At 45.4% G+C, this 26095-nt stretch overlaps 1 protein-coding gene across 2 annotated transcripts in view; it reads right to left on the bottom strand.

Annotated features, from left to right (window-relative positions):
• Positions 1 to 26095, bottom strand: part of oca2 (oculocutaneous albinism II) — an 81104-nt gene that overhangs the window by 26929 nt on the left and 28080 nt on the right. For both annotated transcript variants that reach the window (XM_085398419.1, XM_085398417.1), the window contains exons 13-18: positions 25906 to 26030; positions 25519 to 25657; positions 20497 to 20629; positions 17114 to 17261; positions 15090 to 15147; positions 14802 to 14910 (exon numbers count right to left, since the gene is read on the bottom strand). In XM_085398419.1, the coding sequence (XP_085254545.1) occupies positions 14802 to 14910; positions 15090 to 15147; positions 17114 to 17261; positions 20497 to 20629; positions 25519 to 25657; positions 25906 to 26030 (712 nt within the window). The remainder of the gene's footprint in view (positions 1 to 14801; positions 14911 to 15089; positions 15148 to 17113; positions 17262 to 20496; positions 20630 to 25518; positions 25658 to 25905; positions 26031 to 26095) is intronic.

Here is a 26095-nt window from a genome sequence, read left to right as displayed (position 1 = left end):
ATAACTGTTCACTGATTGGTGGACAGCAACAGTTGCTTGGCATGGTGTTAACACACACCTGAATGACCCAGACCAGCAAACCACCACAACGTCTGCTTTTATGGAGGTGCTCACGCTTACTGATGATCAATCAGCTGCATTTGATTAGCAGCACAAGGCTGCTACTTGCCCTCTTAATTCCTATGGAAAAAGTAAGGATGCACTTGGTTTTTCAGCACGTTGCAGAGTCCTGTGAAAACTACATCCACAGTAAGGAGACACTAGATCAGGGGTCCTCAATCCCAGTCCACGAGGGCCGGTGTCCCTGCAGGTTTTAGATCACACCTAAATCACATGATTAGTTCATTACCAGGCCTCTGGAGAACTTCAAGACATGTTGAGAAGTTAATTTATCCATTTAAATCAGCTGTGATGGATCAAGGACACATCTAAAACCTGCAGGGACACCGGCCCTCGTGAACTGGGATTGGGGACCCCTGCACTAGATGAACAAAACTGTCTGAGAATATTGAGAATATTTGGGTTTTGGCACATGTACTCAGTAGGATCTAATAAACAGATCATCGCAATGAAGTGCTACCCGCTGGAAACAAAGACCAAAGTATTTGGTTCGTCTGTGTGGGACTGATGAAGTGTTCATTATCACAAAAATGTCATTTCATGACATTGCATTCAGGTGGATGGAAGTTGGCACCAGCCTGCTGATATTTACAATCAGTGTTTCTGAATGAGGGAAGGGGGTGCATCCACTTGGAGAAAATTTGATTAAACAGGTGAGCACCAGTAATTGCCTTGGGTGAGGCCTTAGGGGAAATAATTTCACAACTAAAGGGAATTAGTGAAGAAGGAAGTGCCATGGAAGGACACAAAAGAGAAAGCAACAGAGGGTGGTTTATGTTCAGAGAGGCTGATAAGAAGATGGAAAAACAAACAATATTGCAGTTTAACAGCATGTTTACATGTTAATAACCTGCTAAATTTCTGTTTTTATCACCAATTTTAGTTCTCCAAAATGCCTTTACTCTGAAGGCAATAATAAAAATGAAAAAATCATCATAAAGTTAAAAATAGAAAGTGATTCTGAACAGCTGGGCAATGCGAAATGAGGTGCAGAGAGAAACATAAAAAGTTACATATCAATATTCAGTTTTGGGATTCGTAGCTTCTGTTTTGCTCAGACTGCACCCACCTTACATGTATAATCCATACACTGCCTAATTTATTTATTACATTCATATAGCCTTAACCAGAGCCTTTAATTCATACTTCAGTGGGGAAACAAAGAGACCCTGCAGAGGCAGGATGACCAAAGTTCATTAGGCAAATAGCATGAGTCCAAACGGGGTAAACACAACAGGAGGAACAATGAGTAAAGTGTACACAGGGCACTTTGGGAGATAACGATTTAACAGACTGAAAAAACACTAAGGAGAGGAGCATAACAACACACAGGAGACACTAATGAGAGCAGGAAAATGAACACAGGAGGGAAGTACAAACACAGTGAGAAAGACTGAAGGAACAAAGACAAAAAATAGGAATTTAAAATTAGCCAGAAGGGCAGAAAAACAAGTCCCGTATGTGAGTGACTGCTGTCTGGGGTTGTTTTACGCTACGCCTTTAAGCACTTCTTTTACCAAAATACTCAGGTACTGATGAATGCATTGGGGGGCTATTTGGGGTTCAATATTTTGCCCAAGGCCTTTTTGTCATGCAAACTGGAAATCAAAGCACTGATGATTGAATTGGTAGATAACCTGCTCTATGTCCCAGGCCACAGGCTCCCCCTGAGGTTCTGGCCTCTTCAGGAGTATCCTGAACTACCATCAGGCAGAGTTATGCGAGTCTGTAACAACATTACCCTGGCCGTGCATGTCAAAATCACATGAATGCCACGATCCACAGGGATGCTGGGCACTCATCAAGTGTTTCAGTGTTGCAGCTCATCAGTGTAGTTTCATTTGACACATTTTAACGCTCAGTTAATGAAAGTCAACTTCCGCCATAAACTTTAAACTAGCTCTGGTTCAGCTAACGGAAAATAATTACAACTCCACTTCATGAATTTCTATTTCTCATCACTGTAAAGACACCTTTGATTTCCTCTGTGCTGATTTTTACCTGATCTGTCTTCTGTACGGGAATAAGCCGCAGACACGCCTAAAGAGCTCTCCAATTAAGAAGAGCTTTAAGGTGAGTCTGAGCAGCTGACAGCTGCTGGGAGCACAGCGTCTGAGACAAGAAATATGCTGTAAAAACGTTTCATCACTGCTGTCTTTAAGGCATAGACCAAAGAAAGTGAACACAAGGCATCCTTTAAATGTTAGAATTTAACCAACATAAACAGTTTCAGTCAAATAAAAAAAACTAGAAATTCTCATGAAATTATTCACAAATTACAGATGTAACCCACAACACTGCAGACACATTAGAGGGATCAAACGAGCAGCCAATAATCAGACTGAAATGAAATCTTAGCGTGTAAAGTTAATGAAGCTTTAGTGAGGCTCAATTTTTAAAAGCCATGTAAATGAACAGCCTGGGACTGCTGCAGTAGTCGAATCTGACTCTCACCTGCGTGTAATGAGAGCTGTGTTTGGACCTGCTCCTGTCCCTCCACGGGGACAGAGAACATGCAGCTGTGGGGTCATTCCCATTTAACAAATGTCGCGGCGCAGCGACCTGAGCAGCACCTGTAATTAACCGAGCGTGTTTGGTGGCTGAGTGGCCTCAGCGGCGAGGCGGGGGGATGACAGCAAGTGTATGATGACGGCCATCTTCATTTAGGGACAGTGTTAGCATTATTAAGATGCTGTTAAGATCAAGGAAGTGGGACAGAGGATGAGGGAACGTGGTGGGAAAATAGAAGAGAGAAAGAGAGGATGGGGACAAAACACATAACAGCAGTTAAAAATAAAAAGATACACACAGATATACAAAACACTGGGAGTAAAAAGATGTGATGGCAGATGATATGCTCAGTGCATCATGGGAAGCGCTCCAGCAGCCTAAGCCTATAGCAGCATGAGTAAAAGATGGCGCCGGTGAGGTCGGCTGCCGTCACGACTGCTCCGACCACTTTTTCTTTGTCTTTGTTTTTTAAGTTAGTTTTCAGCGTTTCTAAATCGGCAAAATCATCACCATTGGGTACATTAGGTATGACAGTGACACTCTTGTTTCTATTGGTATACAATGTACTCACAATTCGAAGTTTTTAACTCCGGATCCGAGCTGGCCGAGTGAGCTCTCGAGGGAGAACAAAGGGAAGCCGCAGCGGCCTAGAGGGAAGCAAGCCGGCGTCAGGAACAGGCTGAGAGCTCGTGCACACCGCACACCTCTGCCTAGCATCCTGCTCGCCAACGTCCAGTCACTGGAGAACAAGCTTGACGACCTCAGGGCCAGGATAAAGTTCCAGAGAGACATTCGGGACTGCAATCTCCTCTGCTTCACCGAGACATGGCTGAACCCAGCGGTGCCGGACCACGCCATCCAGCCGGCCGAGTTCTTCTCGGTTCACCGCATGGACAGGACACGGGACTCGGGGAAGTCAAGGGGAGGCGGCGTGTGTTTAATGGTGAACAACAACTGGTGCAACAGTGCGAACGTTGTTCCTCTCACACGCTCCTGCACACCAAATCTGGAACTACTGTCCATCATGTGTCGTCCTTTTTATCTACCTCGGGAATTTACATCGGCCATTGTAAGTGCCGTTTATATTCCACCACAAGCGGACACGGTCACCGCCTTATGCGAGCTGCATGAGGCACTCACACAGCACCAGACACAACACCGGGACGCTGCGCTTATTGTGACGGGGGACTTTAATAGCGCCAACCTCAAACGCCTCAGCGCCGAACTTTTATCAACACATCACCTGCCCCACCAGGGGTGAAAGGACACTGGACCACTGCTACACTACGGTCAAGGACGGCTACAAGGCACAATCCCGCCCTCCGTTTGGCAAATCTGATCACGCCGCCATCTTCCTCATGCCAAAATACAAACAAAGGCTGAAACAGGAAGTTCCGGTTCAGAGGAAGGTCGCGCGCTGGACGGATCAATCGGTGGCCGCGTTACAGGACGCACTCGATGACGCAGACTGGGGCATGTTCAGAAACAGCTCCGACGATGACGTCAACGTGTTTACGGAAGCGGTTGTGGGATTCATCGGGAAACTAGCGGATGATACCGTGGAGACAAAGACTATCACAACGTTTCCCAACCAGAAGCCGTGGGTGGATAAAACCATCCGCAACGCTCTGAGATCCCGCACCGCTGCCTACAACACGGGACTCACAACGGGGGACATGGACCCGTACAAAGCCGCGTCATATAACGTGCGGAGGGCGGTAAAAGAGGCGAAGCAGCGCTACGGGAGGAAACTAGAGTCACAACTCCAACAGAGTGACTCTAGGAGGGACTAAGGACAATAACGGACTATAAAGCACCAACAACCGGTATGACGAACGCGGCCGTGACTCTGGCAGACGAGCTGAACACTTTCTATGCTCGCTTCGAGGCTGCAGCTAAGGTCTCCAACAATGCTAGTGTTAGCGGCGGTAACGGCTGCAGACAGGAAGATACTGCCAGCACCGGAAACGTGCTCGTCATCTCCGAGCATGAAGTAAGGAGAGCCTTCAAAAGAGTGAACACCAGGAAAGCAGCAGGACCAGACGGCATCCCATGTCGTATCCTAAGAGACTGCGCATACCAGCTAGCTCCTGTGTTCACTGAGATATTCAACATCTCTTTATCTCAGTCGGTGATCCCCACATGCTTCAAAGAGTCCATCATTGTTCCTGTCCCGAAGAAACCCCACCCTGCTTCTCTCAATGACTATCGCCCTGTAGCCCTCACCTCAGTAGTGATGAAGTGCTTTGAACGCCTGGTCAGAGACTTCATCATTTCTTCACTACCAGACACACTGGACCCACTACAGTTCGCTCTCTCATCTCCTCCACACATCACTCACTCACTTGGACACTAGAAGGGGGAATTATGTTAAAATGCTCTTCATAGACTACAGCTCTGCATTTAACACCATAATTCCCTCCACACTCACCACCAAGCTGGAGCATCTGTCATGGTCGGACAGTCCTTCCCGGAGCGACCTGTCTGTGTGTGTATGTGTGTGCTTCTCTCTCTCTCCTCCTCCACCCAGTGGCTGACACACCTGCACCTAATTTGCCATCCAGCTGTCACTGATCATCCTCGTTGTGGACTGAGGTACTTAACTATGTGTCCGGATGGCAGTCGACGCTGGATTGTACTGGAGGCTCGGTAGTAAAGAGTGTTTTCTTACTTTTAACATAGCCTTAGCCGGCTACCCTTCTCACCTGTAGCTGTCGTCACTTGTTTATAGGAGGAAGTGATACGGAGCAGAAGGTTGGAGAGAAGGAGTCCGCTGGATTAAGCCCTCGGAGGAGAAACACACTCAGATAATCACTTGGGAGACTCACCTGCACACCACTGGGAATTTGGAGATGATCACCGTTGGATTTTTGTACTTCGCTTTGTGACTGTTTTTGAGCACTGTAAATAAACGCACTGTTTGCTTCGCATCCAGAGCTCCGCGACTGAGTCTGTATTTCCCCCATTACCCGTGACAGAACAATCCAGCCAGCTATGGACTCAGCGGACTCAACCCCCGTCCAGCGCGAGCTCGCGCTTCAAGCTGAACGGTTGGAGCGGCATGAACAGATGCTGCAGCATGTGGCCAGGGAGCAGTCCGCGCTACTACAGGTGGTATCTGAACTGAAAGGTATGTTGCTTGCTACACCTAGGGCACCCATTCAACCACCAGAGCCCAGTACACCACCACAACCACCAGTGGAGCTTCTAAATATAGCGGCGGCCTGTCCCCTTCCCCCATCTCCGCCTCCGCCTCAGCGAGAACACACGTTCCCTATACCTGAAAAATTCAGTGGAGAGTTGGACAAGAGCCGGGGGTTTTTGGCTCAATGCTCTCTGATTTTTAGGCAGCAGACTCGAGCTTATGCCTCTGATATCGCCAAGATCACCCTCATGGTGGAGCTCATGACCGGACGAGCGCTACTCTGGGCTCAAGCAGTCCTGAGCGCCCAATCCTCCATCTCATATAGTGATTTTTTGAGCAAATTTCGGTGTGTGTTTGACAAAGGCTCTAACCCTGACAGTGCTGCTCATCGCATGTTTACTTTAAAGCAGGGCCGGCGAAGCGTGGCAGACTTCTCCGTGGACTTTTGGATCCTGGCCGAGGAGACGGGTTGGGAGGAAAAGGCGCTCCGAGGAGCATTCCTAAACAGCTTAAACGAGAATGTCAAACGTGAGTTGGCCACTAAAGAGCTTCCTAAATCGTTAAGTGCCCTGGTTAACATGTGTATCAGTCTAGACGACCATATGCGGGAGTTTGGCAGGCGGACTGGAGATGGGCGACGGTCAGTAGGGGTCGTAGGAGTTTCGACTGGACTCCCCTCTCTCGAGTGGAGAGAGGAGGGAACGGACTCACCTGCTGACGAGGAGCAACCCATGCAGCTCGGACGGACTAAATTCACCCGGAGCAGAAGACAACTGGTGGGTGAGTGTTTTGTGTGCGGGAAGAAGGGGCATTTCGCGGACTCCTGTCCCTCACGGCTAAAAGACTCAGCCCGTCAGTAAAGGTGGGGATACTGACGGGTGCGCCGGTGAATACATTCCTCCACCTCAGCTGCCCTGCTAAATTATGGTTTCTTTCCCGCACCCATTCTTGTGATGCACTAATAGACTCAGGAGCTGAACAAAGTTTTTTGGATGAGGCTTTGGCCCACAAGATGGGTTTGCCTGTTGTTCCTCTCCCGGAAACACTCCAGGTGTCAGCGCTTAATGGCAGGCCTTTAGCCGCTGTCACTCACCGCACTCAAGAAATCACACTCACTCTCTCCGGCAACCACACTGAACAGATGTTCCTGTTTCTCTTCAAGGCACCTGACACACCCTTAGTTTTGGGATTCCCCTGGCTCCAGCGACACAATCCACAGATTGATTGGGCCAAGGGATGTATCGTAGGGTGGAGCACCCGTTGCCATGAGCAGTGTTTACGCTCTGCTGTGCCGGGTTGCATGTCAGACGATCTTGCGGGGCCGCCCTCTCGCCTCGACTTGTCAACCGTGCCAGCCGAATATCATGATCTAGGTCGAGTCTTTAGCAAAGACGGGGCCCAATCACTGCCCCCCCATCGTCCGTACGACTGCGGGATTGATTTGCTCTCAGGCGCCCCCTTGCCCACTAGCCGACTCTACAGTATCTCGAAACCTGAGCGCGAGTCTATGGAGCGCTACATCACAGACTCCCTGGCAGCAGGCATCATCCGTCCCTCCACCTCTCCCTTGGGTGCAGGATTCTTTTTTGTTAAAAAGAAAGATGCGTCCCTACGCCCCTGCATTGACTATCGTGGACTGAACAAGATCACTATCAAAAACAAATATCCTCTACCTCTGCTCACCTCAGCTTTTGAACTCCTTCAAGGAGCCACCCATTTCACCAAACTTGATCTCCGCAATGCTTATCACCTGGTCCGCATCCGCGAGGGGGACGAGTGGAAGACGGCCTTCAACACCCATCTGGGCCACTTCGAGTACCTGGTAATGCCGTTCGGACTCACTAACGCCCCTGCCATTTTCCAAGCCCTGGTAAATGACGTCCTACGAGATTTTTTAAACCACTTCGTGTTCGTTTACCTTGATGACATTCTGATTTTCTCCAGGTCCAGAGCTGAGCATGTTAAGCATGTGAGACTGGTGTTGCACCGCCTGCTGGAGAATCGGCTGTTTTGTAAAGCGGAGAAATGTGAGTTTCATGCCTCAACTGTCTTTTTTCTGGGTTTCATCATTGAACAGGGCCGGTTGCGAGCAGACCCGGCTAAGGTCAAAGCTGTGTTGGAGTGGCCTGTGCCCGGCACTCGGAAGAAGTTGCAAAGTTTTCTGGGATTCAGCAACTTCTACAGACGCTTCATCCGGGACTTCGGTAAGGTGGCATTGCCTCTTACCCAACTCACGTCGCCCAAACAGCCGTACCAGTGGTCTCCAGCGGCTCAGCAAGCATTCGACCGTCTCAAGAGCTTGTTTGCCTCGGCCCCCATCCTGGCCCAGGCTGACCTCGCCCTGCCGTTCGTGGTGGAGGTGGGCGCTTCTGATTCTGGAGTTGGGGCGGTTCTCTCTCAGCGCAAGGCAGGTAAATTACACCCCTGTGCCTTTTTCTCCCGTCGGCTCACTCAGGCTGAAAGGAATTATGACGTGGGCGACCGGGAGCTTCTTGCCATCAAGTTGGCGCTGGAGGAGTGGCGGCACTGGTTGGAGGGGAGCGAACATCCTGTTATCGTGTGGACGGACCACAAGAACCTCGCCTACCTCCAAGCAGCTAAGCGCCTGAATGCCCGACAGGCCAGGTGGGCACTGTTTTTTGCACGGTTTAACCTAACCATCACCTACAGGCCCGGGTCCCGGAATACGAAGCCAGACGCCTTGTCGCGCCAGTTCGCGCCAGACACGGACCCTGAGGAGAAGGAGAAACCCATTCTGCCAGCCTCATGCATCGTGGGGACCCTCACCTGGGAGATAGAAAGGGTGGTCCAAGATGCTCAGCGACAAGAACCCGACCCCGGCACCGTTCCAGCAGGTAGATTGTACGTTCCCTCAGCGGTCAGGGGTAAGGTCATCCACTGGGCACACACCGCACGGTTTACCTGCCATCCGGGCAGGAACCGAACTGTCACCTTCTTACAAAGGCTGTTTTGGTGGCCCTCTCTCTCTCAGGACGTCCGGGAGTATGTGGCCGCATGTCCTGTGTGCGCCCGAAATAAGACGTCCAACTCCCCTCCACCGGGACTCCTCAGACCACTGCCTGTCCCCAGCCGGCCGTGGTCGCACGTCGCTCTGGACTTCATCACTGGCCTCCCTCCGTCCTCTGGTAAAACTGTTATACTCACCATCGTTGACCGTTTTTCTAAGGCTGCCCATTTTGTTGCCCTTACCAAACTTCCCACCGCTCTAGAGACTGCCCAGCTCTTGACCCAACATGTTTTCCGCCTTCACGGCATTCCTCTGGACATTGTTTCTGACCGTGGGCCCCAGTTCACCTCGCGGGTATGGAAGATGTTTTGTACCGAGCTGGGGGTCCAGGTCAGCCTGTCCTCTGGGTTCCACCCGCAGACTAATGGGCAGACTGAGCGAGCGAACCAGGAGCTGGAGGCCATGCTGCGCTGCGTCGTTTCCTCCAACCAGTCGTCATGGAGTGAGCAGTTGGCGTGGGCCGAATACGCCCATAACTCTAGCACGTCGGCCGCTACAGGTGTCTCTCCCTTCGAGGCGTCCCTGGGGTATCAACCCCCGCTCCTCTGCATCACGGAGGGAGAGGTGGCCGTGCCTTCCGTGCAACATCACATGAGGCGCTGTCGACGGATCTGGCGGGCAACTCGAGCGGCACTGCTGCGTACGAGCGCTCAAAACAAGAGACTGGCTGACCGCCGCTGCGTCCCTACACCGGCCTATCGGGTGGGCCAGCAGGTGTGGCTTTCCTCTAAGAACATCACTCTGCGGACTGAGTCCAAGAAGCTGGCTCCCCGGTTCCTTGGACCCTTTTCTGTGCAAGCCATCCTGAATCCAGTGACTGTCCGACTGGCCCTCCCGCGCAACATGAAGGTACACGACGTGTTTCATGTTTCTCAAATTAGGCCGGTCCGGACCAGCCCGTTGTGCCCGCCTCCCGGGCCCCCGCCACCCGACCTGGATATCGCTGGCGCTCCGGCGTATTCCATTACTCGCATAATGGATGCCAGGCGCCGCGGTAGGGGCTTCCAGTTTTTGGTGGATTGGGCGGGGTACGGTCCGGAAGAGCGTTCCTGGGTGCCGCGGTCTGCGGTTCTCGACCACGCTATGGTGAGAGAGTTCCGCCGTCGGCACCCTGACAAGTTTCGTGGGTCGCCCGGGGGCTCCCGTTAGAGGGGGGGTACTGTCATGGTCGGACGGTCCTTCCCGGAGCGACCTGTCTGTGTGTGTATGTGTGTGCTTCTCTCTCTCTCCTCCTCCACCCAGTGGCTGACACACCTGCACCTAATTTGCCATCCAGCTGTCACTGATCATCCTCGTTGTGGACTGAGGTACTTAACTATGTGTCCGGATGGCAGTCGACGCTGGATTGTACTGGAGGCTCGGTAGTAAAGAGTGTTTTCTTACTTTTAACATAGCCTTAGCCGGCTACCCTTCTCACCTGTAGCTGTCGTCACTTGTTTATAGGAGGAAGTGATACGGAGCAGAAGGTTGGAGAGAAGGGGTCCGCTGGATTAAGCCCTCGGAGGAGAAACACACTCAGATAATCACTTGGGAGACTCACCTGCACACCACTGGGAATTTGGAGATGATCACCGTTGGATTTTTGTACTTCGCTTTGTGACTGTTTTTGAGCACTGTAAATAAACGCACTGTTTGCTTCGCATCCAGAGCTCCGCGACTGAGTCTGTATTTCCCCCATTACCCGTGACAGCATCTGGGACTCAGCTCATCTATGTGTCAGTGGATCTCCAACTTCCTAACTGGCAGACCACAGGCAGTAAGGATGGGCGGACATGTCTCAGCCTCCACCACTCTCAGCACTGGAGCCCCCCAGGGGTGTGTTCTGAGCCCCCTGCTGTACTCTTTGTACACATATGACTGTGTGGCCACTACCAGCTCCACCACCATCATCAAGTTTGCTGACGACACCGTCGTGGTGGGCCTGATCTCTGATAACAACGAGACGGCCTACCTGAAGGAGATTAGGAATCTGGAGAACTGGTGCCAGAGGAACAACCTCCTTCTAAACGTCAGTAAGACAAAGGAGCTGATAGTGGACTTCAGCACTAAGCAGGAGAGGAACTACCAGACCCCCGTCATCAACGAGTGCCCAGTGGAGAGAGTGGACAGCTTCAAATACCTCGGAGTTCACATCACGCAGGACCTGTCATGGTCCTGTCACATCAACACCGTGGTGAAAAAGGCCCGTCAGCGTCTCTACCACCTCAGACGCTTGAGAGACTTCCAACTGCCCTCCAAGGTGCTCAGGAACTTTTACTCGTGCACCATAGAGAGCATCCTGGCGGGAAACATCTTAACCTGGTTCGGGAACAGCACCATGCAGGACAGACTAGCTCTACAGAGGGTTGTGCGGTCAGCTGAGCGCACCATCCGCTCCGAGCTCCCTGACCTGCACTCAATCTACAGCAGGCGGTGCTGGACCAAGGCCAGGAAGATCGTGAAGGACCTCAGCCATCCCAACAACAGACTGTTCTCTCTGCTGAGGTCAGGAAAGCGATTCCGCTCCCTGAAGACCAACACAGAGAGACTGAGGAGGAGCTTCTTCCCGCAGGCGATACGGTCTCTCAATCACACCACCACACAGTACTGACCCACACATATGGTTCTTACACACACACTGGACTTTCTGGACATTGTTTTTGCACAACACTGGTCACTATATTCTTCATTTCCGGTTAATACTTGTACAGCTGCTGTTATTGTGTATATATTTATTTATATTTAGATTTCTTCATACATTCTTATATAGTTCTATATTGTGTATTGTGTATTTTGTTGTACAGTTATTTTATTTTCAACTTTAATTTATATATTTTATCTTATTCTTTCCCAGTTAAATTTACCCTTCATTCTAATTTGTGTTGTACAGTTATTTCATTTTTAACCTTAATTTATATTTTATTCCTTCCTAGTTAAATTTACCCTTTTTAATTTTTCATATTTATTTCCTATCTTATTCATAGCCTTTTCCTTTTTTGTTTTCTTTAGGTCACGAGCAGTTGTCCAAGCATTTCACTACATATCGTACTGTGTATGACTGTGTACGTGACAAATAAAATTTGAATTTGATTTGATTTGATTTGAGTAAGGGATGTTTCCACAGCAGTGGTACCTGATAGCTGAAGGCTCTGCCTCCCATTCGCAAACTCTAGAAGCACAAATAAACCTGCAGTCTAAGAGAAATGCTCTGTTAGGATAATATGGGATCTTTAAAATATGACAGAAACTGATTATCCAGGAGAAAGGTTTTAAATTCAATTCTGGACTTAACAGGATGCCAGTGAAGAGAAGCCAGTATGGGGGAAATGCGGTCGCTCTTTCTACTCTCTGTTCAGGAGCTTTTAGTTACTCTGAGATGGGGTGTTTCTGATTTTGGCAATATTGCACGATTTTAAATGTATTTTTGATAGGAAACATTTTTCATGTCTGTGGCTCTTCGGGGAGAACCCGGACATCCAAGTAAATTGGGTCTTTCAAAGAAGTGGTAGTAAAGGTGGTAATCCATGCCAAGCAGCACGAATCAGAATATTAGAGATGACTATTTCGCAAACTGCTGTGAGATTGTGTTGAACTTGATAACCTGTTGGTGATAATCTCATGTTAACTCTACATGCTGCAGCAGATATTGGATACTGAGGAGCAAAGTCATGGTGTGCTGTACTCTCCTCTTTCTGTCTTTATCTGTCTTTGGGTTACTTTATGTTTTACGTCATCGGTTTGTTTTCTCGTGTGACTTCAAAATCAATGCCCAGCTCACATTAACTTTAATCTGTGATTGTATGCTTTCAGATTTGCATCACTGAAGTGTGGTTTTAAGCTATATTTTACACAGCATCCTAACTTTTTATTATTTTGTCTTTTCCTTTGATCTCGTCGGATTATTTGCTTGCCTTTCATGTGCTTTCTTTACTTGTTTCCTGGTTTCTGTTTTTACCTTTTGTAGCTGTTTTCTTGGACTGTGGTTCATCATTTTATTTTATTCTAAATTCTGGACCACGTCTGTACCTTTGTGCAATCTCCTAACACAAACAGCTGTAAGTGGTTAAAATTTCTTCTGGAAACCTAAAATAATAATACTTAATTTTTAAAGCAGCTTTTTATGTTTTTGGCTTTAAGGAAAAAACATGCAAAGCTGTCTCTATTAAGAGAAGCAGAGACATATGTGCAATAATGCATCTATGGAACAGCAGAGACAATCTTTCCAGCACTCGCTGTTGTTTAATCAACATTTTATAATATACTGAAACAGAATGGAATAGATGCAAGTCGTAGTTACTGCTTAACCCTGATCCAAATATATAACAGGCGCATTGGTTAGTCAAGCACAAACCCTGACCTGCAGACCTATTATCAGCATTGAAGGAAATGATCTTTGGAGAAGCTTTGGAAAAGTGAAAAATCCCACCGGGCAACAGAACCTTTCTCTTGTGACTGTGATTACACACCTGAGAGAGTTTTTAAAAAACAGAGAATTCAAAGGGATCGAGAAAGCCCGAAAAGAAAAAGGGATTTGATTTCCAGCAGTATGCCTGAACATGTGGATCCACTGGGACCCCGGGTTATCCGGCACTGCTCAAGAGGTGCAGTGAGAGCTACAGAGACAGAGATTTCCACTTGAATGAGGGAGAGAGCACCTCATCTAGCTGTAGGGGAGGCAGTGGGTAGCAGCTCACTGTGAGAGCAGGGATAAAAGTCCAAGCCAGAGGGGGGGTGCTGGGGTGGAGTGAGACCGCACCGCAACAAATCAGGATTCAGATTTGGGGGGAAAAAACTGAGGATTGTAGTGGGTTAAGGTCGTAAACTAGGCTTCATGACTTAATTAGATAGAATAGCAAAATAATAATGTAATAGTAATATAATGGTTCGCTATCACACACACACTCCAAAGGATGTATGAGCAATTACAGGGTTCAGTTTCTTGCGCCAGACTGTGAGGAGCCAGGAATCAAACCACCAACCTTTGGATTAATAGGTAATCTGCTCTCCCCTGTGGCTCAGCAGCCATTGACTCATGAGTCATCTGAAACAGTGGAGGGGAGTTTCCACAGCAAGCTCCTCCTGTGTGTGTCTGGGTTTTGAATGCTAGTTACTCAGAATCTGATGGATTCATAAAACTTAAAGTTTAAAGCCCAGATTCAGGGTTCCTGCGTGGTCTGCAGGTTCTGCCCAGACTATTAAAAAAAAAAGGTGCTGCTGTTGGTTCCTTCAGCTTCTCCTCTGCTGCAGAGTCCATGAGAGTCATATATCTGCTTAAAAAGGCAATATTTGCTAAGCAGATGATGAATTGCTTTTGAACGAAATGCCACAGGGAGTTTGCCACACTGAGGAGCCAGTGTGACCAGCTAACTTACTTCCACCTATAAACACTTCTGCAGTAGACCCTCAAGAATAAAGTGCACAGTAAAAGTTTTACAGGTGGCATAGCTCCAGAATGCAAAATGTAACACAACAGCAGCAATTAGACTTTCAAAGCGATAAGTATTTTACTCTTTAGTAAATATGTATATGAGGACGAATCAGTCAGGGGTGAACGGTTCTGAATGTAAGCAAAGAGTGTTTCGAAATCGTATGATGCTTTACAAAATGTATCAGAAGAGAGAGATTTTCTGTAAAAATGACATGGGAGCTTGAACAAAATAGAGATTCTGACATATCTTTTTCAATATGTTACATCTAGTGGAGGTTTGTCAAACTTTGCACTGCCTATTTTTGCCCCAAATTTTGGTTGAGTGTCTTAAGACAGCCTTTTGCAGCTTTACTGAAATTTTGTTCATCAGTACAGGCTTAGAAGCTCGTGGAGGGATGGAACACGGTGGCCTTAATTGCAGCTTTGTAGCCATGTAATTTGTTGGTTTCATTTGCTAGTCAACCCATTATTTACTCTCTTTTAAATTGCAAGGGCAGAGGAAGCTGTGCTTCATAATTACATGACGGAACCCATAACCACCCAGTGATGCCCGTAACAACAGTGCAATAATGAGAGAGTGCGGGGCTTACCAAGATCGAGATGAATGCTGGGAACGAAGGAGTTGAGAAAGAACATGAAGATCACAACGCCAAGGACGGACACACACTTCACCAGCAGAACTTTGTCAGTAATTCTGTGCTGCGTAGGAGGAAAATGTATTTTTTGTGAATGGTGGAAAAGCTGATGTTATCAGAAGAATGACAGGATTTGTCTTAAGCGAACTTTCAAAGACTAGACCTACTTCATTACTGAGATTACATCAATGCACCAGTCACAGTGATTGAGGAAAATGTGTGAGGTGAAGAATCAAAGCCTACCTTCTTCTGCAGTTCTTGGATGTTTTGCTCCCAGTTCTTATCCTCCTGAGAAATTTGTCTGTCAGACACAACAACATTTAAATCTCACATTAGGCGAATGCACAGTGTCAAAAAACAAACAAACAAAAAATGGAAAAAGTATCATCTCATAGAAACAGGGTGCTTATTTTTAGCAGTTTATAACCGTATGCTGAGCGTTGTGTAGTGTGAAGGATTTATTTCTGCATTTCCTGCCCTTCAAAATTTGTATTTATTTTCTGTAATTGCTATGATGGTCCGGAAAGCAGGCACAGAAAAATAGGAACAGGAAAAAAAAAAAACTATTTCTGGACTGAACTGAACATGTCATGCTTGGTGCCATGCTTGTGTTTTAAATAATTAGAGGGGACCTATTATGCTCTTCTCCAGCTCCATATTTCTAATGTTGGGCTGCTAGAGTTTACAGCTTTGTGTGATTCAGAATTAGGAATAATCCTCATTTGTTTGAGCTTGGATTTGGAGCAGCACCTAGTTCATCCAGTGTCTGAAAAAGATATTTAAGCTCCTCCTTCCTTTAGCTAACTTTCTTCCGATATATTGATATTGCACAGATCCAGGAGCAGTCTGAAGTCTGAGCTTCAGGGTCATGGGTCTAACATACATGCACTGACGTTAGGGAGACACACTTCTAGATTTATACTTAATTTCAGAAGTAAAAACAAATGCCGTATTTTTCGGACCATAAGATGCACCGGATTATAAGGCACATTAAGCGAAACAAAACAGTCAGATAAGTCAAACTTTACTCAATTCATTATACTAATATAGCTGTGTCGCTAGCGATCACGTAGCACATCATTATATACCAGCTAGCCCAGCTTCAGTAACGCTACAAACGTCACTGCTGTTTAGTTTTCTATCTTCATTCATGTTGGAAGTGATAGCAGAGCTGTACGTTTTAATTTTTTCAGGAATCTCTCAGTCAGAACATGCAATATCATGTTTAGGTGGAAACTAGCGTGCTAACTTCCTGCTAACTTCTAACTCAGTTAAATTTAATAAATTCTGTTTTCATGGATGCCTGGATGTTAAACTTAATTGTTACACCTGGCAAAGTAGCAACGCTGATTAAAGATGAAAGAATTTAGACAGTTTTTAACTCTCAGTGATGCCGTAGTGTTCGTTTGACTTGGGGCCTGAAGCGGATGGAGTTTGGACTCAGATTACTCCACGAGGCTCCTGAGTACAGTAGCCATAACGCTCCGACAATCCATCAAGCGGTGTGGCTTCGTAGCTTACCAAAGTCAGACTAAAACATTTTTGACAGATTTCTGAGCGGCGTGTACTACATAAAATCCATTCGAGGTCTGTAAGCACAACCAGAATTCATACATAAGGTGCACCGGAATATAAGGCCCATTGTCAATTTTTGAGAAAATTTAAGGATTTTAAGTGCGCCTTATAGTGCAGAAAATACTGTAACAGTGGAAGTGGAACGTGCAGTTACAGTGTTACTATTGCATGCAAGAGTTTTATATGATTGCTACTTTGTAACCGACCACACATCGCGGTGCTATCGTGGCTATGTCACATTTCTAGGCTTTAATGAGCCTTTTCCTTTTTCCTTTGTTACTACAGCGGCCCCTTGTGGTCAAAGTCAGTCTTATTCGTCTGTTTTCTTGGTGGTCTCGATGTGTACACCAGCCAGGTTGCGTCAGTGACGTGTGTCATCATCCCAGGTCTTTTGTTTAGTTTTTATTGAGTTCTATCGAGTTCTTCTTGTGTTCTGTCACCTGTTATTATACAGTGGAACCCCGACTTAATTAAATTAATTTGTTCACAAAGTATTTGCAGTGTGTGCTTTCAGTAATCACACCAGCCATGAATTCTCTTGTTAAATCATGTATTATTGATTAGTACTGATAACTGCATCTAGTGAAAAGATCTGTACGAAGCAATATACAGCAGGTTGGCTTTTGAAAAACGACATTAACAGTACAGACAATGTGATTCTTAATGTTCTGTGTTCTTGTGCTTTCTTTAACCTTTGGAAGGTCTTCATCATGTTTCGCAGCAGACTCTCCAGGTTGAGGACTTTTTGCATTAAAAGACATTTCACAGCTGTCTCCTCTCGGCTGGCGGGGTTTATGCGCTGAGCCGTTTGCCTCCAAACCAGGATCTCATGCTTGAGTTCTGCAGGGCAAAGAGAGAACGGCACCTGTTCAGTGCATGTACGACACACAGACTTCAAAGTTACAGTGATGAAGCTCAGCAGCAGAATGCAGTACGCTTATAACGGATATTTGTCTGGTAATATCTTCTACAGCTGAGAGAACATGGTGATGTTTTCAGTCAATATGCCCAATATGTGAGCCCCCACAGAGGGCCTAATGCAGCCTGGCGATGGGTGCATTGACCAACCCAGGAACCGCCAGTGCTCAAACACAGATACAGCCTGAGGATATGGGACCCTTATGTAGATATCAGTAGGTGCCATCCTTTTTCAGGAAGGTTGCTAGGTGACCATAATAGGATCTAAGCAGTGCAGGGGGAAAGAGGAAATAAAAACATTTCCTGTTAGCAAATCTGCACAATTACCAGCCGTGGCGGGGGGTTTGAGCTGATCCAGCCACATGCACTCTTAGCAAGACCAGGCTGGCAGGAGAAGAAGAAGAAACTCCACGGGGTCAGATTTAGGCCAGCATCGAACGGTCACCGTGGTGATGGGTAAAAGCTTGCTTTAGTTTGCCCGCTGCTCAGTGTGACAGAACAGCTCCGAACAGTCGGTGTTGCTCACAGCTTAAATGTGAGGATTGTGGTGACCACTGAGCAGCCTCATGGTCTCTGCTTCAATCATCCCATGCTGGGGTCATCTCAGAGGGGGGAAGTCTGATAGTGTGGGTAAACAATGATAGGAGGTGACTGTGTTTCCGGAAGAATTCTTAACAGTTTCAAACAAATATCTTTTTTCTTTTATTGTTGTTGTTGTGTTTTGTTTTGTATGCTTTTTATCTATCTCCCCAGAGTCTTACAAGCCAGATCTACAGTAAGACAGAATGATGGAGGACAGTCATGCTCCAAACCACCACAGTCTGTCATCCTTTCTCTCTCTCTGAACATTGTTCCAAGTCTTCAGGGATGGCCAAATCATTTTCTTTCCTGTTGCTGGATAATTAAGAAGATACATAAAAGGGCTGTGGTACACCAGATTAGATGAATAGTTTTTTAATAGAAAAGAAAGGAGTCCCGTGTCGCTATCAGGCTGCTCTCTGGATGAGTGAGTCTGTTCACTGCCAACTAGTCAGAGCAACTAAACATCAGAGTAAAGGGGTTTTCTCACATGAGCCATGTGGTGTCGGACACACTGTGAGTCACCAGACCCTCGAGGGATGTTAGCTGGTGAAAAAGGAGATAAAGGCATTCTACCCCAGTAAATGATGTCTGAGTTAGGTTATCATCACAAATACTTTTGAATTTTAAAGGTCAAAAAGTTAGTTTTATCAAATTGATTGTAAACTTTGTTCACCAAGAGGCCCAAACTTTGGCATCGAGGCTCTGAGCTCATGTTTCCACCGCTGAATCCCGTGCAGGTGTGTTTTTAGAGTTTCTTTAACCTGCCTACATTTGAAGAGCATCTGCAAGCCACTTTGCAACGCATCTTCACCCCACTTCATGTCAAACCTTTATACTGCTGCACTCCCCACTTTCATGCTCATGCGTACACATGGAAGGGTCCCACAGCCCTATCACCAAATATACCGTTATGTGAAAAGGTTTTTCACAGGTTTCACAGTAGCTTGTAGATTCAGCTTTAGTTTTCTTTTTGTTAACTTTAATACTTGGCATGCTAACGCTTGGGGTTTTTCCAGTTTCTCTGAGCATTGCACGGTCTGATCTTGGGACCGTCCACTCCTCGGAAGATTTTGGGTTCAACAATCCTGAATACTCAAGAGCAAAAAACTGCACAATTTTTGTTTTTACAGAGGTGTTCACATTGTTGATGATCAGTGCACCTGACTTACCCTCTTATTCCCTATTCAAAGAGTAAGGCTTTACCTGCAGAGAGTCAGGAAAACTTTCTTTTTCACATATAAATGACTGCAGAGGGAAATGAGCATCTTTCAACTGTAGTGGTCCCGACTGAGGTAAAAACGTTGAAGACAGAGGTGGTGGATGGATCGAAGCAGCAGGCAGAGATGGAGGGCAGCAGCACTGCCACTGAGGCTTTTATATATGATGTGAAGAGATTGAAGAATGTTACACGTGCATGATGGGCAGCTTGGTTTGACTGTCGAACTGGATCACAGGCTTTGTTCCAATTATAAACTTTTTTTTTTAAACCTTGACTGATGTGGAAATCTGTATCACCCGGCTCTGAAGACTACTCTTCAGCAAAAAGTATGAATATTTTACAATTCCACTCCCTTCTCAATAAGGCGAACACAGTACTTTTTTTGGTTATTTTGTATGTTTTTGTTTTTTGTTTTTAGTATAAAAAGGAACAGGGAGTTCTGTCCTGTGTTCCTAAATAACAAACCTCCAGGAGAGGCTCCATTGAGCATGACCTTTTCAGACCTCTCCAAATTAAGTAACCTACTTTAAATAATACAATAAAAAAAAATCACGCACACACACAACCATGAACTATTACATCACACACACAGAATCTTTTTGCAGCAATATATGATCCAGAAATGTAATATCGGAGATGGCAGAGATATCTAACAGTGTGAGTGGAACAGTGTGGAAATTGAAAAAGTGAAAACTGAAGGCAGCACGCATCTCAAGTGGAAATTAGAGGGATGAGGCTGTAATGCCGAGTTAATTATGTTTGTGTGAGGCCAGTGCCTGAGAAGGTTTATTGGGAAGCTATTGTGTGCAAAGATGTTATTGGGAGTTAATACTCTTCTTAATAATACTCAAAAACCATCACAAATGATTTCAGGTTGTGCTGTATCCAGCAGGTAACTATAATTTTTTATAACTCGAGTCCACTCAGCTTAATAACCATCTAAAAAATATTTTTCATGTAGAAAAACATAAATTAACCCAAAAAACTACTTTTTAAACTGAAAAAATGTTAAACTCGGACATGTGACATCACCATTTTGATTGTTTGAAACCATGTTTGACCATAATCAGTGGATCTGACTGAGAAACAGAGGGATGCTGGTAGAGTAGCATCTTGTCAGTCAAAGCTCCGCCCTAAGACACCACAAGTATTATCATCTTTTTTTACTCTACTGCAAACATTAGAACATTAGAGCCAGAATTCATGAAAGTTAACTTTCTTACAGTGTTTAAAAAATTACAAAATTACATGTAATTACATGTAATTATATTACTTAGAATTTTTTGAGTATAGGTGTCACCCTCAGCAGTCTACAGGATTAGAGTATCAGTCTATGAAAAAAGCAGTGCTACTTACCAACTATTTCAATGGACTCTTTGTTGTAAAGTTTTTTGTTCCAGTAGAGCATCCGCAGGAAAGGAAATGAGGTAAAAAGGACGAGGCATATTCCGAGGAACATGTAGCCTGTGAAACTGGCAAAATCAATCCCCTGTAGGAAACATAATGAAAATGTGTTAGACATTTGCCGTCTGGTCGAATTTCACCCAAACATGACAAACTGAGCCTGGGCTTAGGCAAAAAATGTGTGCATGCAGCGATGGACTTTTATGGAGAGACACAGTGTGAAAAAAGTCGTGTGGTGTTCTGAGGAAAGAAAACTCAGAGTTCAGGAAAGCAGCTACCTAAAGTGTCCTCCCACACAAGTGCATTATAATGATGTCAGACTATGTTCCTTACTATATAAAGGGCCTTGAGAGCACTGAACTCTTGAGGATAGCAGGAGGTGCATTCACACTCCAAACTGTAAGTATGAGCCGCACAGCGTACCTGGAATTTTTGATTTAAGAGCGAAATGACACAGAATTTGATTATTGCACACAAATCGGTGCGATCTTTCATGTTCTGTCTACACTCTCCTTTGTAATTCCTGCTGCTCTATTTTCCTCGTCGCTTCAGTTTCCCACGCTGTCAGATTCACTTCACTCATCAGCCTCTGTTCCCCGATCAACCCTCCTCCTTCCCGTCTCCACCTCACTCACTGCATTTCACTCTTTATCTCCATCAGCCATCTGCTCCACCACCTCTAGCCACTATCTCCTGCCTTCATTTGGGATTCTGCTCACTGATGGTCCTCTCATGTGACTCCCAAAAAATACATTTTTGGGATAAAATTTTCCTCTTTTTTTCCAAATGGTCTCTCCCTGTTGTAAGGAAACTTAAAGTGACAGAAAAACAACAAAATATAAATAAACACTTGGGTGTTTCTCATTGAGCAACATTTAAAGACACTGCAAGTAGCTCACGCTGCCTTTATTTCACATGCTTTCACAGTATAAAGAACACGTTTCTGATATTCAGTGATAAAACTGGTTAATAGTAAAAGGGTGATGCAACTAAACATGAGTGGAAGTGTCTGAATTATTAAACAGCAGATTTAATCCACATATTCCCTTTGGATCACAGAGTTAATTTTGTCACTTGTAGCACATCCCGGCTACATCCTGGTTTATGCGCACCCCCATGGAGACCTGCTCTCCATCTGCAGTGACCTGCAGGGCAGCCTGGTGGACTGAGAACAGCTGCTTGCATGAACCTGCTGTTTATGAAAAAAATTCACAATTCCTGTTAAAATCTCGGTTTCAGCGATGAAACTAAAAGCTGAAGAATAATAAAATGTTGTGTGCCCGCAGCCTAATGAATACAATATGTGCTTGCGACGGTCACAAGACCAAAAAGAGAGAAACTTAAACTTGTTGATGTGATTGTATTTCTGTTTGCAGCCATAAACTGCGACCCCGGTATGTCCATATTTCAGAGCCAATGTCAACGATTCTGGTTGGAGGGGATCCAATTGGCAAGGAAAGTCCCTCTGTGAAATGATACCAGAGTTTTCATATGCACAATGGTACCTTGGATTGCAACAAGCTAAAGAGACGGACACTGTGATGAGGAGCAGAACCTAAACGCATACACACTTTACGGACGTGCCTTTCTTTCCATCTCCAGATCCCTAAAATCCCCTCGCCACATACAAGCCAACAGGCAAACTAACTAACGGGTAAGCAGACCGCGCACGCACAAACAAGCTGTGCTTATCGCGGGCCAGACATGACTGAACGAGTGTGCCGTGGCTGTAACCCTGCAGTTCTGTCACCTGGGAAATGGAGCCAAGACAAACTGGACAGTGGGCTGTGGAAACCTGGTGCTACAGGAGCTACAGTAACCCGGAGACCACATATTGCTCGCGTCGGCAAAGGCCAAAATGTCACATGCACTGAACAGATGTCACATCAAGCAGTTGTGAAAATGTCATGTCTTGTAGAGATTTAGCATCATGCTCCTCTGAGTATACAAAGAGTGAAGGTTATGAGAGGAACATGCAAGTCAATGCCCTTTTCAGACAGCGACACTCTGCTCTGATTAGCTTAGTAAAATGTTGTCACTGCTGTTTCAGCTTTGTCCAAACTTGTGCAACAGATGACAACTTGTGTCTAAGTGGGTTTCCAAAAGGCTCAGGTAATGAATAATGGCTGGATTTTAGTTAAGCCAGAACATGGATCATCATAGAATACAGATCAACTTGACAAGGCAGTACTGGTGTAGTACTGGGACTGCAGACTGTGGCAGCTTTTCACTGGGAGTGACCAGGATGGAAAAGATCATACATCAGAGGGACAGCTGAACCTGAAAGTTATTGGATGTTTCTAAAAGTTAGAGGCAAGGATGAGATAGTGTAACATGTGCAAAGGAGGGACACGGTAAAAGGAAGACTACAGAGAAGATTTATGAATGAAGGAGGAAGTAGGGCATGCAGGGTTGGTGTGACAGAGGGCTAGGATGAGATGGAGGCTAATGATCCTAAAGGGAGCATCCAGAGGAAGCAGAAGGAGAAAGTAGTTATAATGTGCTGTAGTAGAGAACTCCCAATTTCTAAAAATGGGAAAAGTTCCACTTTCTGACTTCTTGGGCTTTCCAGAATAAATGGAGCCCACAAAAGTAAAAACAAGGGTTAAGACAATTAACTTTGGATTTTGTACCTGGTTTTGATTGCAGGAAATACTGTTTCTGTAAGTATGAGGGACATAATCCAACCACAAGCCACGTTACAACATTCACAAAACAGGAAGGAGCAGAGAGTTTTCTATCAACAGCTACATGGCGCAGGTGTCCATCACTACAGGCTGCTACTTCCACACACGTGGAGGTTTCTGCTTTGCTTTAACCACACTCCTAACATCCTGTCATAAAACCTCACTACACCGATCAGGATACGTAAGCAGGATGCTGGCATTTCATTAGCAAAATCAGCTTCATTGTAACAGCAATCATCAATACCGATTCAATATGCTATATTCCTGAAAACTAAAATAAAATGTGGGCTACTTAATAGAAGCACTCTGATTCATTGAGGCCTGACTCATTGCAAATACTGCTGGTTCATTTTGATTAACAGGAAGGGAGCCGGCTCTCCGTGGATCTCTCAGAGGCTAAGCAGAGTGTAACAGCCACTTTTGAGGGGTTTCTGGTGCAGCCAGCAGATATCCTGCTGTTCATTCTGAACTTTATCCACTAAAATGATTTAGTTGAACTCAAACTGAAAGAGGGCTGCAAACCAGAAAGCTTCCGATACTAAAAATGTTTTCCGTTGACTGCAGATCCTGCATATCCTGACACATTAGCAGAGATGGGATGATTGAAAACACTTTTATAACACATCATCCACCACTGGAAAAAAAGCTGGGTGTTACATGGTTTCACACATTATTGCATCAGGAGTGGCAGTCTTCCTCACAGGTTTAATCAGAGACTAACCCCAAAGCTGGGGTCACATCACATGTAGATGGCTTTACCAACACACTGTAAGCTTATACTGCTACAAACGTCACAGGAAGGTGAACGAATAGAAGGTGTTATGCTACACAGCTGTCACAGCTGCTGCAAATGATTACATGTAAGAAAATAAGGGAAAATGGCTGTATGGACTTTCACACAAACACTGTACATGTGTAAATGCAAACCTTTGACCAGGAACAGAAATAAAATCAACCTGTAACGCTGGTCAGCTGCACTGAAATAAGAGGAGGTAGCAGCTTCTTTTCCCACCGACATCTTGACATCTTTAATTCTTGTGATTTATGATAGCTGCTGCAAAAATATAAATTGGATTCATTGCCACTACATCTCCATTCATCACCTACACATCAACGTAAACAAGGGTCACCACTCACGACTGTATAAATACATGGACAGATTGCGCTAAACAAAGATTGCAGATGTACAACCCTGCAAACACAGATGATTACATTTGCTCACAGGACAGGAAAAAGTCTATATGTACAGTGTACATGCGTGTGCGTGCTGGAAATGCAGCATCAGGCTGTTAATTCCTCAGTTTGTATGAGAAAATATGAAGGCTTAAAAAACATGCAACCTTTAAGGAAACACTAACTGTACACAACTGAAAAATATTATTTTCATTATCATCTCCTGTAGATCGAAGTTACATTCAATTAAAAAAAATAATTCTGTCCCTTCAGACTGAATTATTGTACAGTCTAATACCAAGTTAAATATCATGACTGAATTTAGCAAACATTCTCAAAGCCTGTTTATAAAACCTCAGTATTCAGTCTGTTCATGCTGTAACACAGACGCTTTTCCTCCTCCGTGCAGAGATTTTACCTGCTGACTGAAATCCTCACAAGGTCCGGTTTGAAAAACAGATTTAAATAAAGGAAAAAGAACAGCTGTTCAATAAAATTTTAAAAAACTGATAATGATAAAAGAAAAGGTTTGTCATTATTTTTTAACCATTATTAATCATCATTTTTAATCATGAGCTTATAACTTAACTTTCTACCCCATAGCCCTCCAGTTGTGGTCCCCCCCAAATTCAGTTCAGTGGGTCATTCAGTAGGTCATTCAATGGGTCTTTCATTTGGTCACTGAGTGGGCCATTCACGGGGTCGTTAAGTTTATGGAGGAGGTTGAGTAGACATTTCCTGTGGTGATCATCAATGTTCAAGTGCATAGTGTGGAGGATGTCATGATGCCTTGAGGCAATCAGATGTAAAACACAATATTTCTGAGTGTTTTAAGTCAGATTTGACCCGAACACGACAGGGAGGCTAAGCTAAGTATGGTTACTTCAGGCTCTAAGAAGCCAAAAACGCAAAATGTGAGATTTGAAATTAGGAGTTCACAAGCCAGTGTGATATGCATCGTGTAAACTTTTACCAAACACCTGCAAGATGTTTAGCCTCAATCCTTTTTTCAGCCAGTACTAACAAGTAAATCTACCTGTCAGTGTTGTACACATCAGTAATGTCTTTGCTTTGCTAGATGATTACTGTATATTCGAGCTGTGAAGGTGCCTACTTCTCTGCGCAGGTCCTGATTTGATACTATAATCACATTGGGCGGATCTCCGACAGCTGTGGCGGCCCCTCCGATGTTGGTGAAGATTACTTCTGCAATCAGGACATGTCTGGGGTCTAGATTAAGCACCTCACACAACCTGCAAAATCAGACAGACAGAAAAGCCCTTTAGTCATGATTAGATTACAAAGGGTGGGGTAAATAGAGAAATATGAAAAGGATGTTGGTATTGATCCTTTAACCTTTTGTGCAGGACAGCCACACTCAAACCAAGTGGACAGCAGTGTGTGTGTGTGTGTGTGTGTGTGTGTGTGTGTGTGTGTGTGTGTGTGTGTGTGTGTGTGTGTGTGTGTGTGTGTGTGTGTGTGTGTATTAAAAAAAAGGCACCTTATAGTGACGGGAGTAAAAAGCATCATAGTGGTCACGTTGTCCAGAAAAGCAGATAAAATGGCAGCAATGAGACAGAGGATGATGATCATGGGCCACACTCTTCCTCTGGCTAACTGGTAAGCCTGCCGAGTGGAGACAGATAATGGAGAGATGAGGTTAGGTTGTTTATTATCGGCACCGCCAAAAC

Source organism: Rhamphochromis longiceps, linkage group LG23 (assembly GCF_057381845.1).
Source record: "Rhamphochromis longiceps isolate RC_006_pf linkage group LG23, R_longiceps_female_GT1.1, whole genome shotgun sequence".
Classification (NCBI taxonomy): Eukaryota; Metazoa; Chordata; class Actinopteri; order Cichliformes; family Cichlidae; genus Rhamphochromis; species Rhamphochromis longiceps.
This window is presented reverse-complemented; position numbering and strand designations above follow the sequence as displayed.